Here is an 18,283-nt window from a genome sequence, read left to right on the forward strand (position 1 = left end):
CATTTTTACAGCAGTGTCCACACTGTGATTTGTTTTTATTTCTCTGTATATACAATACTCTTAAAATACCCTATAGTTTTCCATCTACAGCTCCTATGCAGATCTATTTGTCTCCATGGCGACAGACTACAAACAAACAGTGTGTAGTCTGATCCTGCAATCCGGACTCCGTATCAGACTACACTGAGTTTGTTTGTAGTCTGTAACCATGGAGGCAAGAGGAATATAGGAGAAACTAATGGTGCGTTTACACAGGCAGATTGATCTGACAGATTTTGGAAGCCAAAGCCAGGAATGGATTTGAAAAAAGGAGAAATCTCAGTCTTTCCTTTATGACCCGTTCCCTGTTTCTGGTCTGATCCTAGGTTTGGCTTAAAAAATCAGTCAGATAAATCTGCCTGTGTAAACGCACCATAACAGTAAAGTTTAATCAAGGTGATTTGCAAATTTAAAGTGGTTACAAAGACATGGCCACTTTCTTCCACAGACAGCACCACTCTTGTCTCCAGTTTGGGTGCACGTTAGTTCTGTTGAAGTGAATGGAGCTTGATTGCAAACCACATCTGAACTGGAGACAAGGGTGGTGCTGTCTCTGGAAGAAAGTGGCCATGTTTTTGTAGTGCTGGATACATTGGAGCATTAAAAATAAATAGCTCTAGAAGTTTTTCAAGTGAGTTTGTAACCCCCTGACCACCTACCACTTGTTAGATATCAATAAAAGCATTCAGAATATACCTTTACTGCCTGTGTCTGGGTTTGTGTTTCGTTAATAAAAATCACTCTCCATAGTGTCAAACAGGCGGAGCCTATTATTCCTTGGGCTCTAACACTCCTATTCGTCACTGTCCTGTATGCAGTGTGTGTCGGGTGCAAAGGGGCGGCATACATCACAGTGAGTTGTAGAGGTGCTAAGTCCCAGACTATAGGCCCCGCCTCTTTGACACTTTTCATGGCCTGAATAAAGCCATTTTTAATGTAAATGCCGCCAGCTCAGTAGGCAGTTAGGGGGTGACAGATTCACTTTAAAGTTACAAAATACAACACAAACCATCATCTTGGGAAAATCTACATCCATGTCCCATCAATGCAAATTATCTTCAAGATAGGGGACAACTAGGAGATTGTGGGGGTCCCCCTGCTGTAGAATGGGAATTGAGTCTCCCATCAGAGTCAATGCTTGTTGCTCGTCGGAGATAGCCATGTACAGTGTTTGGCCATCTCTGTGACTTCTATAGAAAATGACTGAATCACCAACACACACGTCCCTGCCCACCAAGGCACCAGTTATAAAAAACACAATTTAAAAAAAAAAATTGTGTTAAAATCCAAACCCCAATATCATCTTCAGTGATCGTATATGGCCTGGTGTAGATCAGAGATACAAAAATGGCTCAGAATACAAATCCCAAGCAGTATACTAGGAGAGTACAGCACTATATACAGCACTATATACAGCACTAAAAGGCGCCTTCCATGGAGATGTAGTGAACTTACCTTCACCTGAGGATCCAGAGAGATCTATCACCACGTATACCTTTCCTTCTGGTTCCAGGTCAATCTGCAAATAAGAAAGAGAAGATTGGTTCAGTGTGATCCTGGGAAAAACCTTCCAATAAATGAACAAAAACTAAGTAAAAGACATAGGGGGAGATTTATCAAACATGGTGTAAAGTGAAACTGGCTCAGTTGCCCCTAGCAACCAATCAGATTCCACCTCTATTCCTCACAGACTCTTTGGAAAATGAAAGGTGGAATCTGATTGGTTGCTAGGGGCAACTGAGCCAGTTTTACTTTACACCATGTTTGATAAATCTCCTCCATAAAGTCATAAAGATCAATCGAGACTTAAAAAAAAATTTAATCAAAGCCTTTGTGGAAGTGGTGATTCTATTCCCCTATAGGCTAGCTTCACACTATGTAAAAATGACGGCCATCTTTCATGAGAATTGGTGTCATTGTGCAAGTAATGTCTGTTATCTTTTAAATATTGGCCTTCATTTGCTCAAGGATGGCCGTTGTTATGAAAGATGGCGGCCAGTTTTACATAATGTGAACCTAGCCTATTACATGCATGAAACACTATATGGCTATGTTCACACAATGTCTTTTTATGAAAAATAACGGCCGTTGTTTTTAAATTAATAGCTGTTATGTTATAATGAGGGCTGTCAATAATGTTAACAGTCACTACTTAAAGTGAATGTACCATCAGGTACATGGATTTGGTTTTTTTACATTAACGGATGGGCGCTGGTGTGGGAATCCCAATGGTGCAGTCCTTTTCTTGAACCACATAGCGGCGGTCTATTCCTGAGCATCAGCCCATCCTGGAGCATTGGGGGCAGGCTGCCGGTCCCCTCTGTGACGTGGCTTCATTAGAATGAATGGAGTCGCGTCACAGAGGGGAGACCACCACACTGGGGGTCGGTGGGCCTGCCTCCAGTGCTTCAGGAATCGGGAGACGGTTAAAAAAAAAACTGCACCATCGGGATCCCCGCACTGGCACCGATCTGTTACGGTAAAAAAACTAAAGCCATGTATCTGATGGTTAATACGCTTGGGTAAGGCCGTCATCATCAAACAACGGCTGTTATTTTGCCTAAAAAAGCTGGTGTGCAAACAAAGACCATGAAAGTCCAAAGATTATATAAAGTATCTGCATATTTACAGAATTTATATGGAAATGCAAGGCAATCAATATCTATATACACCATCACAAACCCATACTGGAGTACAGAAAACAAAAAATAATTATATATATATATATATATATATATATATATATATATATATATATATATATATATATACAGTGGTGCCTTGGATTACAAGCATAATTCGTTCCAGGGCCGTGCTTGTAATCCAAATCCACTCTTAAACCAAATCAAATTTTCCCATAAGAAATCCTAGAAATGCAGACAATTGGTTCCACACCACAAATAATGATTATTATTCTGAATAACATGTAAAACAAATGAAACAAACATTCAGAAACAGCAGAATATGTGATATTATAAGTTACTGTACAGTAATGGAGAGGATGGGAAACACAAGGGCTGACAGAGACTGCAGGGAGCATGAAGGAATGAGCAGGGCAGATGTGGGTACATACATGCAGCACTCTCTGTCTGAGGAGAGAGGGGTTACAGCTATGGAGAGATTACCTCCACAGTCCTGTCCTCTGATGTGAGCCCCAGCCTGAAGTGGATCTGCTATGATTTGGAAGGTGAGGGAGACTTCTGGGGTCAGAGTACAGTGCTGTAGGCCCCGCTATACAGACCATGCCCCTCCTCCACTCGCGCTCCCACCCAGTACAGGGAGCTCTTAAACCAAAACAATGCTCTTGAACCAAGTCACAATTTTGAAAAACTGTGAGCTCTTAAACCAAAACGCTCTTAAACCAAGTTACTCTTAAACCAAGGTATCACTGTATATATATATATATATATATATATATATATATACATACACACTGGTACCTTGGTTTAAGAGTAACTTGGTTTAAGAGCGTTTTGGTTTAAGAGCTCACAGTTTTTCAAAATTGTGACTTGGTTTAAGAGCATTGTTTTGGTGTAAGAGCTCTCTGTACTGGGTGGGAAAGGGAGTGGAGGAGGGTCATGGCCTGCATAGCGGGGTCTATAGCACTGTACTCTGACCCAGGAAGTCTCCCTCACCTTCCAAATCATAGCAGATCCATTTCAGGCTGGGGCTTACATCAGGGGACAGGACTGTGGAGGTAATCTCCTCATAGCTGTAACCCCTCTCTCCCTGGGCAGAGAGTGCTGCATGTATGTGCCCACATCTGCCCTGCTCATTCCTTCATGCTCCCTGCAGTCTCTGTCAGCCCTTGTGTTTCCCATCCTCTCCATTACTCTACAGTAACTTATATCACATATTGTATATAGGTAAATAGGTAATGCGATTAGCAGTACAAGGTACATATATAATATCTGTATGGAATACCATATGAAACTCATGCAGAAGTGCAGGGACCTCATACAGTACTCATATGTAACACAATACAGAAGAACGCATATAGAATTACAAAAAACTCATATGGCATCTGTGTGTAATACCACATGAAACTCATACACAAGTCCAGGGGACTCAAACAGTATCCATATGTAACATAATATCGGACGAACGCATATACAGAAAGCTGCAAAACCACATTAAACTCATACATAAGTACCTGTAAGCACTGCCATATAAAACTAATACAGATGCAGGGGAACCTAATATAGTACCTGTAAGCACTGCCATATAAAACTAATACAGATGCAGGGGAACCTAATTTAGTACCTGTAAGCACTGCCATATAAAACTAATACAGATACAAGGGAACCTAATATAGTACCTGTAAGCACTGCCATATAAAGCTAATCCAGATACAGGGGAACCTAATATAGTACCTGTAAGCACTGCCATATAAAACGTATACAGATGCAGGGGAATCTAATATAGTACCTGTAAGCACTGCCATATAAAACGTATACAGATGCAGGGGAATCTAATATAGTACCTGTAAGCACTGCCATATAAAGCTAATACAGATGCAGGGGAACCTAATATAGTACCTGTAAGCACTGCCATATAAAACGTATACAGATGCAGGGGAACCTAATATAGTACCTGTAAGCACTGCCATATAAAACGTATACAGATGCAGGGGAACCTAATATAGTACCTGTAAGCACTGCCATAAAAAACCTATACAGATGCAGGGGAACCTAATATAGTACCTTTAAGCACTACCATATAAAACTAATACAGATGCAGGGGAACCTAATATAGTACCTGTAAGCACTGCCATATAAAACTTATACAGATGCAGGGGAACCTAATATAGTACCTGTAAGCACTGCCATATAAAACTAATACAGATGCAGGGGAACCTAATATAGTACCTGTAAGCACTGCCATATAAAACTAATACAGATGCAGGGGAACCTAATATAGTACCTGTAAGCACTGCCATATAAAACGTATACAGATCGAGGGGAACCTAATATATATAGTACCTTTAAGCACTGCCATATAAAACTAATACAGATGCAGGGGAACCTAATATAGTACCTGTAAGCACTGCCATATAAAACTTATACAGATGCAGGGGAACCTAATATAGTACCTGTAAGCACTGCCATATAAAACTAATACAGATGCAGGGGAACCTAATATAGTACCTGTAAGCACTGCCATATAAAACTAATACAGATGCAGGGGAACCTTATATAGTACCAGTAAGCACTGCCATATAAAACTAATACAGATGCAGAGGAACCTAATATATATAGTACCTTTAAGCACTGCCATATAAAACGTATACAGATGCAGGGGAACCTAATATAGTACCTGTAAGCACTGCCATATAAAACTTATACAGATGCAGGGGAACCTAATATAGTACCTGTAAGCACTGCCATATAAAACTAATACAGATGCAGAGGAACCTAATATATATAGTACCTTTAAGCACTGCCATATAAAACTAATACAGATGCAGGGGAACCTAATATAGTACATTTAAGCACTACCATAAAAACTCACGCAGAAGTACAGGGAAATCATACAGTAGCCACCTATAATACCATATGGAATACAAATAGTAATACTCATACATTTGAGGCCTAAAACACCATCAGTGTCAGACTGGGGTATCTGGGGCCCACGGGAGGAAATGATCCTGGGGACCCACCAATGAAGAACCAGTGAGAAGTGACATGTAAGTCAGTAAAGCTGGGGGCCCACCGGAGAATCCGGTCCTCTGGTGGGAAAGTCTAACACTGGACACCATATGAAACTCATAGGTAAGTACAAAAACCTTATACAGTATCTACTGTATATAAAACACCAGTATTACAAAAAATACAATACTACCCAGTAATACAAGTAAAATAAATGGATCCATAGACGGCGCATGATACAAATATGTCAGGTAGTAGAAAACAAAATTAAAGGGAAATGCTCAATTATTTGGCGCAGTTCCTTTTTTTAGTGTTTTTTTTTTTTTTTTGAGTATTTTTGCTGCAGTGCGGCACTTCCTCTTTTGCCTCCTACGGTGACTCTTTTAGCAAATGCAAAACCTTTCTACAAAGAGCAAGAATTGGAAACCTTACAAGCTCTCGCATGCCCTTACATTTTATCAGCTAAAAGCCAGTTAACCCCTTCTCGTCCGGAAGAAAGAGGCCAGAGAAAGCTCAGCGCGTACCCGAGCCCGGATTTGTCGTGCACACTATTACGGTACACCAACTCATTATAAATCCTACAAAAGAAAATGCACTCGTTTTAAATGTTAATAATAGATCGCCTTTAAACGCCATTCATTTGGATGATGCAGCAAAGGCTACGGCTGCCCTAGAAAGGGCGAGGGCTCAGGTTTCAGTTACGTGAAGGCACTCGAGTGTAAAAGAGAGAAGGATAAAAAGAACCAAAAACATTTCTAAAGAGTACAAGCTATTTTGACACATTTATACTGTATGTCATTGTCTATAGCTATTAAAGGGGCACTCGCACTCCAGGTGAAAAAATAAATAAAAATAACTGGTGTAAGAAAGTTTTATAGACTTGTAAATTACTTCTATTAAAAAAAAAATTGTCTTCCAGTACTTATCAGCTGCTGTATGTCCTGCAGGAAGTGGTGGATTCTTTCCAGTCTGACACCGTGCTCTCTGCTGCCACTTCTGTCCATGTCAGGAACTGTCCAGAGAATCAGCAAATCTCCATAGAAAACCTCTCCTGCTCTGTACAGAGGTGGCAGCAGAGAGCCCTGTATCAGGCTGGAAAGAATACACCACTTCCTGCAGAACATACAGCAGCTCATAAGTACTGAAAGATTTGAGTATTTTAACTAGAAGTCATTTACAAATCCGTGTAACTTTTTGATCCCAGTTGTTTTAAAAACAATTCGTATTTCTCAAAATTACCCCTTTAATTTTCATCTGTTCTGCCAGGATCCATGTATCCCAAAAAGTATAATACATTAATAAATCCCTTTTTTAAAAAAAAAAAACTAAGGAGAAACTGAGCGCTAATACACAAAACGCATTAGTTTTTGTTTTCTAGTCAGTTATGGGAAAAATAAGAGTTTATTTTATTTTTAAAATTTAAAATTATGAAAGGTTTACAAAAAATGAAGTCATAAATTTTAAAAATAAACAGAATAGGACCAGTATATTTTCTAACATGGTTACATAGAATCCTCTGATAAAATTAGACTCAGCAATCAGGGAGAAAGGCATAATATACAAATAATATAAACATTATATGAAAAAGTGGGGGGAAAAGGTGGGATTGTTGGACCTTTTAGATTAGGGATGGGAAACCTTCAACCCTCCAGCTATTGCAAAACTATAATTACTATCATGCCTGGATAGCCAAAGCTTTAGCTTTGGCTGTCCAGGCATGATGGGAATTGAAGTTCTGCAACATTTAAAGGGCAGAAGGTTTCCCATCCCTGCATTAGATGGTCAGTTCTCCAGTTACTAATATGCACACTGTCCAATGCTTCAAGAGGAAAACAACATTTTCCCACTATTAAAAATTGTCCTCTATCCACGGTCATTATGGGAATGGGTGGGATACAGTACCAAGACAGGTTATCAACCTTGGGGTTATGTACGCTAGAAAAAAAGACGTCTTAGGGGCGATCTGATCACAATGTGCAAATATATGAATGTAGTCTTTGTAGTGGTCTTTTTACTCCTAGGTCTGTTACCATGACAAGGGGGCATCATCTACGTCTAGAAGAAAGAAGATTTCACCATCAGCATCGACGCGGGTTCTTTACTGTACGAGCGGTAAGACTGTGGAACTCTCTGCCACATGATGTTGTCATGGCCGATTCATTAAATAAGTTCAAGGGAGGCCTGATGGACTCTTGTCTTCTTTCAAACTTATTGACTATGTTACTATGTATTTTATCAGTTGGCCCCCCACATAAAAAAAAAAAGTGGACTACAGTTTTTTGTTGTTTTCATGGTTCCCAAATGGAATGAATGGAGCTGAGACATGTATACGCCACCCGTTGCATCATTCTAAGGCAGGGATGAGTAACCTTCAGCCATCCAGCTGGTGCAAAACTACAATTCCCACCATGCCTGGACAGCCAAAGCTAAAGCTAGAGGGTCGAAGGTTCCCCATCGCTTATCTAAAGGGTCCAACATTCCCACCTTTTAAAAAAAAAAAAATTGAAATTTTTTTGTAGCTTTGGCAGTCCAGGTATGATGGAAATTGTAGCTTTGCAACAGCTGGAGGGCCACAGGTTCCCCATCTCTGTTCTAACGGGAGACTCAGGTCTCAAGATTGCCTGTGACCACAGTAGTTGGGCCCCCTGCGATCAAAAAGTTTTCTTCTATCCTGTAGATAGAAATTTCATAGAAAGTCATAATTTTTTTTAAAAATAAGCTTCTCATTTGTTTCCACTTTTGCAGAGTTGTTTGACTAACCGATCCTAATTTTTTGGCATCGAAAAGTAAATATTCTTTATTATTGCGTTCACACCTACAGGATCTGCAGCAGATTTGATGCTGTGTTCAGTTATTTAAATGAAATCTGCTGCAGAAAATCAGCTGCAGATCCTGTAGGTGTGAACGCACCATATGGCTGGGTTCACACTATATAGTTCAAATCAGGGCCGGCGTCAGCACCCGGCTGACTAGGGCGAGTGCCGGGGCCCACAGCGCCTCTAGGGGCCCAGCAGGGGTATTGCAAGTCTGCTGGCTAATATAGATAGAACGACCGGAGGGAGATTTGGCTGGGCTGCAGGGACTAAAGAGGACCTGTGTAGTTAGTCACACTCTCCTGTGGTGACTGTAGGTGTTAATACACTGTTTCCCTGCAATCCTGCCATGAAGCAGAGACCACAGTCTGTATGTGATCCTGCTACTGCACGGGCTGAAGGCTCACACAGAAGCAGCACCGGACAGCTGCATCACAATACCTGTGAGAGAGGAAGGGGCGGGGGAGCGGGCGTGCTTCACATCCACCAGCTGCAGGTCAGTGTGGTAGAAATATCCAGCAAAGCCACTGCATGTGTGCATAGGTCCTTACTACACGGTACAAGGAAAGTGCAGGACTTTTTGTGACATCACAGTCACATGATCAAGGTCCTCAACCATTCAAGCACTGAGGAGCACCAGGGCTAAAACAAATAGTGGTGTGTACAATAATGTGTAGTGTATGCTATATGTACTGTATAGTGTATATAGTATAATGTATGCTCTTCTGTATAGAGTGCATGCAATGTATGCATTGTCTGTGTATTGTGGGTGTATACTATATGTATAGTGTATGTAATGCGGGGTGTATATAGTGTATGTATTGTGGGGTGTATACTGTATGTATAGCGTATATATTGTGGGGTGTATAGTGTATATATTGTGGGGTGTATACTGTATGTATAATGTATATATTGTGGGGTGTATACTGTATGTTTAGTGTATGTATTGTGGGGCGTATACTGTATGTATAGTGTATGTATTGTGGGGCGTATACTGTATGTATAGTGTATGTATTGTGGGGTGTATACAGTATATGTATTGTGGGGTGTATGTTATATGTATAGTGTGTGTAATGTGGGGTGTACATATACTTCATGCAATGTGTGCTGTATGTATTGTAGGATGTACATATAGTGTATGGTGTAGGTATTATATAGTGTATGTTGTAGATATTATATAGTGTATGTTGCAGACATATTGTGAGGTTTATGTGCTGGCAACCCACGCGAGCAAAACTGCACAGGGAACGGAAGAGCGGTGTAGACACTGCTTCTCCCAGACAGTCCCACTCCCAGAAATCTGCCTTCAGCCTCTGGGATGAGTGACACTGCGCAGCGGGGACTTTCTGTCTATGGTAGTACCAAAATTAGGGGGGAGCAAGGGGGCAGTCACTCCCAAGCCCAAACAGGCAGGTTGCCCACTGAACACTGCACTCGTAAATGCTGTCTGCTAAATAAATATGCATTGGCTGTAGTGGACCCCTTGCCGGTGTCAGCCTTTTACTGTATGTGCTCCTGAGGAACACATATAGTTAAATTCAGTGCTATGATTTAAAGGACAAAAAGTCATTGGCTTTCTGCTCTGCCAATCAAGAAAGGAAAGAGCTGATAAGATGCCAGAAGATTTCAGTGCTGTGGCCACATGATTTGCTCCACAAAGGGGCCCGCTAAGGCTAATTCGCCCAAGGGCCCGCGAAAACCTGGAGCCGGCCCTGCTTCAAATATATAGTTATATTTGAGGCTGTATTTGGTCCTCATGTCAGGTCCTCATAGCAACCAAAACCAGGAGTGGATTGAAAACACAGAAAGGATCTGATCACACAATGTTGAAATTGAGTGGATGGCCGCCATATAACAGTAAATAACTGCCATTATTTCAATATAACAGCCGTTGTTTTAAAATAACAGCAAATATTTGCCATTAAATGACGGCCATCCACTCAATTACAACATTATGTGAACAGAGCCTTTCTGTGTTTTCAATCCACTCCTGGTTTTGGTTGCTATACAGCCTCAAATATATGTAGTGTGAACATAGCCTTAAAGAAAGTTTTATAAACACCCAGAGTGTAATATAAGTAGAAGAGCTATCAGATCCGCGGCAGCATCTCCAGAGTGGATGTGTAATGTGTTAATCTGATACGGCTTTTCAAATACTTTCTAAATGGGATCATCTTCCTAAAGCACTGCACAGCTCCACTCCCTGCTATTACTATGGTGATATAAACATAATACACAACTAACAGGGAAGGCCAGAGATCAGACCTGATGTGCAAAGGGGGAAAAAAATTACTAGAAACAAATAAAATTCTAATTCTCTAACTATTAAAGGGACTGTCAGTGATTAAAGAAAGGTGTATTATCTATGAGAAATTTCACTCCAAGGCTGGGTTCACACTACGTTTTTGCAGTCCGTTTTTTGCAAACAAACGGATGAAAAACTGATGAAAAAACAGATGAAATTGTGGCATCCGTTTTTCTATTGACTCCCATTATAAAAAAAAAAAACGGATAAAAATGGGTATAAAACTAAACTACACTAAAAAATCGGATAATAAGCAATAATAAGTGGTCTAAGGGTACAGAGGTCGGACCCCCCCAACCCCCCCCCCCCCCCCCCCCCCCCCCCCCCCAGGGGACAAGTAAGTTTTAATCAGAGAACCCTTCAAGTTCCAAATGCTGTGCCAAAAATAACATTAGAAAATGGCTGCATTTTGGGATATAAAATGGTCAAGAAAAAAAGGGCATGACCTGACACTTCATTTTACAGCTCGTAACAATTATGGCTGTAAAATTAAAGCAGAAGTCCGGTGAAAATTTATAATTAAAGTATTCTATTGCCCCCCAAGAATTATAAAAATCCCCAATATACACTTATTACGGGAAATGCTTATAAAGTGCTTTCCCTGCACTTACTACTGCATCAAGGCTTCACTTCCTGGATAACATGGCGATGTCACTTCCTGGATAACATGGTGATGTCACTTCCTGGATAACATGGTGATGTCACTTCCTGGATAACATGGTGACGTCACTTCCTGGATAACATGGTGATGTCACGACCCGACTCCCAGAGCTGTGCGGGCTGTGGCTGCTGGAGAGGATGATGACAGGGGGACACTGAGGGACACAGGGCACTGGAGGGACACTGAGCATCCCTCTGCTATCATCCTCTCCAGCAGCCACAGCCCGCACAGCTCTGGGAGTCATGTCGTCACATCACCATGTTATCCAGGAAGTGACATCACCATGTTATCCAGGAAGTGACATCACCATGTTATCCAGGAAGTGAAGCCTAGATGCAGTAGTAAGTGCAGGGAAAAACTCACTTTATAAGCATTTCCTGTAATAAGTATATATTGGTCATTTGTATAACTTTTGGGGGGCAATACAATACTTTAATAAAACATTTCGACTGACTTCTCCTTTTGGAGGTTTGCACATACATACAGTTTTACTACTGAATTGAATAGAACTCAATGGTAAAAAAAAAAAAAGCTTTTTTTTTTTCTATTTTACAACCGTTTTACGGTAAAAAAGAAAAAAAAAATCCCAAAATTATGGAAGACCAGGGCTTTGAAGTTGTCCAGTGTCCAGCTTTAGCTTATCACAGGTTATTATACAATTCCCTTTTAGAATGGCTGAAGGGGTGCGGCACAAAAAAAAAAAAGTGAAATTTTTAACTGACTAATTTCTTTGACAGAATATTCATTATTCTGCACAATTTCCAGACCTTATCTAATAGCCAGAATCAGATACAATACATTTCTCATGAATCCCATGTTAAGCAAAGCTCCAATTCTTAGTAATTTATGCAAAATCCCCTTTGATGGGAAGAATGGCATAAACCTCTTAGGGTTCCGGAACACTATTATTAGACATAAAGGCTCTCATGCAGATCCTTTTAAGCCTTATAATGACAAGCCGAAACTGTAAATACGCTACATGCTGTATAGCACTAAAGCGACAAAGATGGAGGAGATATCTCCATTGTGGCTCCATCCACGGCCTGTGTAGGAGGCCTTAATCCCAAATTGTTCAGGAAAACCTTACATCCCAATAAAGAAAGAAAAGATGTATAAATAAAGTTGTTTCTGGTGGGCTCAGGATAGGATAAACTACCTGCAATATAACCTAGAAATGTATCAGGGGTCAAGGTGAAGAAGGACTGCTATCCACCATCATCTATAGAATGCCTTAATACAATTGTAAGCATGGGCCGTCAACATCTGGGAGGGTCTGTTAAAGTGGAGTTCCAATATAACATGTACCATGTGATAGGGCCAGAATGCTTACAACAGACAGAAGCTGTCCCATCGACATCAATGGGGATTGATGTCGATGGGAGGGGAAGGCTGAGCTGTGAACATCACCTTCTGGTGTTATCTTTTACTGTAACACTGTACAGACGACTTTACAGCAGCCTCCTCCTTATCATCACAGGCAAAACAGGAAGTCTCAGCTTAGTGTTGGACCTAGTGGCAAGAATGGAAACTACAATATTTGGGCTTTGGAGGACTGTGCTGCAGACAGTTATACTAGCAGCATAAATTCATACAAATCTGAAGCGTAGAATCTGTAGCACATTGACTGGAGATTTATCAAACATGGTGTAAAGTGAAACTGGCTCAGTTGCCCCTAGCAACCAATCAGATTCCATCTCTCATTTTCCAAAGAGTGAGGAATGAAAAGTGGAATCTGATTGGTTGCTAGGGGCAACTGAGCTAGTTTCACTTTACACCATGTTTGATAAATCTCCCCCATACTTCGTACATGTACAGTAAATGTGACCGATAAGGAAACAAATGACATGTTGGTATCAGGGCCGTATTAACAACTGCTGCTGCCCTAGGCACTAAACCTAAAGACGCCCCATCTTGGGGAGTGTAGGGGACAGTGGTTTCGGCCACATGCATTTCTCTACATGGAGAAACATTGTCTGAAATGTGTTTTTCCTGGTTTTTAACTGCTTAAAACATACATTGAATGAATGATTAGAGCAGTTTGCATATTGTGTGCAGGAATTCTCATTACAGGATTGGTAGATTGGTAGGTAATAGCTCCAGACCTGAACAATTCCACTATACCAGTCCCCCCTCCCTCTTCAAAAAGACACCTGATTTACTGGCAAGTCTGAACGGGAGGTGGGAGACAAAAAAAAAATGAAAGCGTAAAAAAAAGTTGTTTTTTTCTCCCTGGTGCTGCCCCCCTGCAAGGTGCTGCCCTAGGCACTGGACCACGGGTGCCTATTGGTAAATACGGCCCTGGTTGGTATAGCTTCAGCAAAAATCAGGAACTGAACAGCTATTATTCCTGTCCAGTCTTGTCTTTTGTAGCCTCTTTATCCGACATACAGATTGAATTTGCATGAAGCAATTATGTAAAGAAACTTCCATTATTTCTACATGGTGGAAAGAAAAATCTCCAGGAAGAGATATATAAAAGTTTTTTTTCTATTTCCAATAACTGTGAACTGAAGGTATCACCTTATTTTAGAAATGAATAGTCATTTTTTTTTAAAGCTTTTCTTCTTGGGATAAAAATAAAAAAAGAAAAATTATATATACATATATATATATATATATATATATATATATATATATATATTATTTTTTTTATTAATAATAATATACTGCAGAAAAGCAAATCTTACTGAGTTGCAGTTGCAGAGAGAGAGAGAGAGAGAAAGGGTAGAAGGCTAAGTTGTCACATAATAAACATGGTAATGGAGAGTTGTGAGCATGCTCTGTAAGTTGCAGTAGTCCCTGTGCAGAGAGTGGGAGGAGGGAGGAGGAGCTAAACTGTCCCTATCACATGTTGTTAACAACAGTTGTCAATGTGAAAAGAAAAGAAGGCTGTAAGAGCTATACTCTCGCTATTCCATACTGAGCATTTTATAGGTGTATTGTAAGCATGCTCTAAGAAAAGGGAGGAGGTAAAATGTCCCAATCCCATACAGAATTTTCTATATAAGGGTGTTGTGAGCATGCTTTGTCTCTTGTAGTAGTCTAAGTACAAAGAGAAGGAGGAGGGTGCAATAGCTGGGCATTCCTTGTCACATATTAAACACATTTATAAGACATTGTGTAGAGAAAAAGATGGGAGAAAAAGCTTACCTGTCCCTATCATATACGTTAAACATTTTATAAGCGTGCTATAAAGATAGGTGGAGGAGCTAAGCTGTCCCTATCAAATGATAAACATTATACAGGAGTTTTGTGAGCATGCTCTGTGACTTGCAATAGTCAGTGTGCACAGAGAGAGAGCGTAAGGAGGAAGAGCTAAATCCCAAGAAATATAACTTGCAACTGTGAGGAGCCGAGGTCAGAGCAATGGGAATATTTTATCAATGACTGGTAGTGACTAAGATCCACTTGACAGGTTTATAAGGATTATTTCCTGGATACGTTAATGTTACGCTTTCACAATATTCATAGAATTTTTGGAAAGACAGATCTCTGCATTTCTGCACCATCACAGAATCTCTCGCTGCTGCCAAAAACCACAAGTGACAGATTGGTCTTTCTATAACAGACAGCAAAAAAAAAAAAAAAGAGAGAGATTAAATTATCAGATTGAAGCATGAAAGAGATTAAATGATTAGATAGCAGAACACAAGGCGGCCATTACGCTTATTAGAGTTATCATTTATTGAACATTAAATTTGTTTAAAAGCGCTTCATCATGGACGGCACATTCACGGAGGAGAAAACTGCTGTTTAATGAATTAGAATGTTTTTTTTCCTATCGGAGGGCGGACCGGCGTGTATTAGGACTTCTCTCGTGAACCTCTTCGGGTTTAGTTTTCTAATTTTGGATTCTTTTTATTATACAATAGAGACAAAATATTTGCCATTCTCTGATAGACGTAAAAATGTGGTAAAAGAAAAAAAAAACACACCCACACCTAAAAGAAATGTCACCCCCAGTCTCATACACAGGGGCATAGCTAAAGGCACACAGCACTATTTTATCCAGGAAGTGACATCACCATTTTATCCAGGAAGTGACATCACCAGTTTATCCAGGAAGTGACATCACCATGTTATCCAGGAAGTGCCATTACCATTTTATCCAGGAAGTGACATCACCATTTTATCCAGGAAGTGACATCTCCATGTTATCCAGGAAGTGAAGCCTTGATGCAGTAGTAAGTGCAGGGAAAAAAGCACTTTAAAAGCATTTCCCGTAATAAGTGTATATTGGCGATATGTATAACTTTTGGGGGCAATACAATACTTTAATAAAAATTTTCACCAGACTTCTCCTTTAAATACATTCATTTAGCAAACTTGTTTCCCTCTCCTGATATGCTGCTCTTTCCTTCCCATAGTTGACAGCTTGTTGTCTAGGTTAGTAATCACCACTCTGCTCTAAAAGCAGTGGTCTGGCTGGGATATATATAGCTAAAACATATATTTATAGATACAGACTAGATATACTGTATAATATATATAAATATGTAGAATATAGCTATATATACACCAGCCAGACCATTGCTTTTAGAGTAGAGTGGTGGTTGGTAACCTAGACATGTGGCGTAGCTACCGCGGTCGCGGCGGTCGCCGCTGCGACCGGGCCCGCCACGAAGGGGGGCCCGCGGGGGGGCCCGCGAGGCCCTCCCGATCAATCACTCTTGTGACCGCAAGCATTGTTTTGCTTGCGGTCACAAGAGTCCGGCTCCGTCTTCCCCCGGCTGCTGCGCAGCTGCCGGGGGTGTCGCGTGTTATCCCTGGCAGCGCGCGCATCCCAGAGTTCCCTGCGCGCCTTGGGCCCTGACTTCCGGTTCCGGCGCACAGGGAGCTCTGAGATGCGCGCGCTGCCGGGGATAAGACGCGACACCCCCGGCAGCCGCGCAGCAGCCGGGGACAGACCAGGAGGAGTGACGATCAACGTGGGAGCGCATTGTCAGGTGAGTTAAGTTTTGTTTTTTGTTTTTTATCAGCCTGCAGGGTGGGGGGAAAGAGGGGGGCATCTATGAGGGTGGGGGGAAAGAGGGGGGCATCTATGAGGGTGGGGGGAAAGAGGGGGCATCTATGAGGGTGGGGGGAAGGAGGGGGGCATCTATGAGGGTGGGGGGAAAGAGGGGGGCATCTATGAGGGTGGGGGGAAGGAGGGGGGCATCTATGAGGGTGGGGGGAAGGAGGGGGGCATCTATGAGGGTGGGGGAAAGAGGACCATCTATGAGGGTGGGGGGAAAGAGGGGGCCATCTATGAGGGTGGGGGGGAAAGAGGGACCATCTATAAGGGAGGGGGGGAAGGGGACCATCTATAATGGGGGAGGAAGGGGACCATCTATAAGGGAGAGGGGGGGAAGGGGACCATCTATAAGGGAGGGTAAGGGGAGAGGGGACCATCTATAAGGGAGGGTGGGGGGAGAGGGGGGCATCTATAAGGGAGGGTGGGGGGAGAGGGGGGCATCTATAAGGGTGCCGACCGTAATTGCGCAAACAATGGCCGTTATTTGTGAAATAACGGCCGTTGTTTGTGCAATTACAGCCGGTTTTATGAAATATGGCCGTGTTTTTAACGTAGTGTGAACCTGGCCGAACAGAGGATGACCCACAAGCTATCTCTCCCCAGTTCCCTGGACCGGCTTTTAAAAATGACAGCTAATTCATGGAAATGGCGAGAAGAGGACTTCACATTTTGTATGCGGTGAGAGGGGTGGTCCACCTTTAGTTTAGGTACCCAATCACAACTGCAACCTCTATTACAATGTCACTGCTTATACACCATTTAAAGTGTAACTGTGATGTTTTGTTTTTTTGTTTGTTTTTTCTCCAGAAATCAATAGTACAAGCGATTAAAAAAAAATCCTCTGTAATAGGTTTTATAAGGCAAAAAAGCCTCTTTCTGTACTTAAAAAGCAGTTTCCCAGCCTCCCCCCTCACTTTTTATCTGTTCATTATCAAGCAAATCCATCTTCATTATAGAGAAGAAAAGTGAAAACAGGTTCTGTGTCCATTATATCCTATGGAGTGGGGAGGGGCCGAGGGAGATGAGTGAGCAGGAAGAAGAGACATGAAGGTCCGCTGTTTGTAGACTGTCTGGGCACCTAAAACGCTGGATTCAGAGGTCAGAAAGGTCAGTGCTTATCTAGGAACTTGCTGAGAGAGGATTCCAGGGTGTTGGGCTGTGCAGAACTGCTCCATGCTCACTCACTCCTCTGGACCCCTCCCCTCTCCATAGAGCATAATGGACACAGAGTATAGAAGGAAACTCTTTTGCTAAATAAAACCTATTACAGAGTTTCTTAAAATCACTTGTACTATTGATATTTATTGATTTCTAAAAAGTTACAATTAAATGACAATTACGCTCTAAAGAATTCAACAGCTATCTCTCTGGCTCATGTGAGGAAGTAAACCGCTGCCAGACTCCTCTAGCGGTAGCTTATTTCCATGGGAATCAAATGATCAGGCACTTATACTCCAGTATGGCCGATCCATGTCCACAAACCTCATCTATCAGGGGACAGTAGTGATGTCACAGAGCATGCTCACTACATTCTCTTATATAAGTCAATGTGTGATTTTCAGTCCTATTTTCCAAATAACTTCAGCTGCCGTTTCAGCCCCTCAGGCAAGATGGCTGCCCCCATAATTACACACACACACACACATAGAGATCTTGACAGAGACAAATGAATACTATCATGATGATATGATCATATGGTTATTTTACTGTATAATGAAGCGGACATGCCTCATATAGACGGAGCACACGCCAAGTAACATCTGTGCCCGCTGCTGGCGCCCAAAATGGGCAGTTAGCTGGGAG

General features: G+C 41.6%; 1 protein-coding gene across 1 annotated transcript in view; it reads right to left on the bottom strand.

Moving 5' to 3' along the window:
- The window catches only part of PRKCE (protein kinase C epsilon), a 302,560-nt gene that overhangs the window by 184,506 nt on the left and 99,771 nt on the right, over positions 1-18,283 (bottom strand). The window contains exon 2 of the mRNA XM_069955442.1: positions 1,495-1,558. Within this exon, the coding sequence (XP_069811543.1) occupies positions 1,495-1,558 (64 nt within the window). The remainder of the gene's footprint in view (positions 1-1,494; positions 1,559-18,283) is intronic.

Source organism: Dendropsophus ebraccatus, chromosome 15, assembly GCF_027789765.1.
Source record: "Dendropsophus ebraccatus isolate aDenEbr1 chromosome 15, aDenEbr1.pat, whole genome shotgun sequence".
Taxonomy (NCBI): Eukaryota; Metazoa; Chordata; class Amphibia; order Anura; family Hylidae; genus Dendropsophus; species Dendropsophus ebraccatus.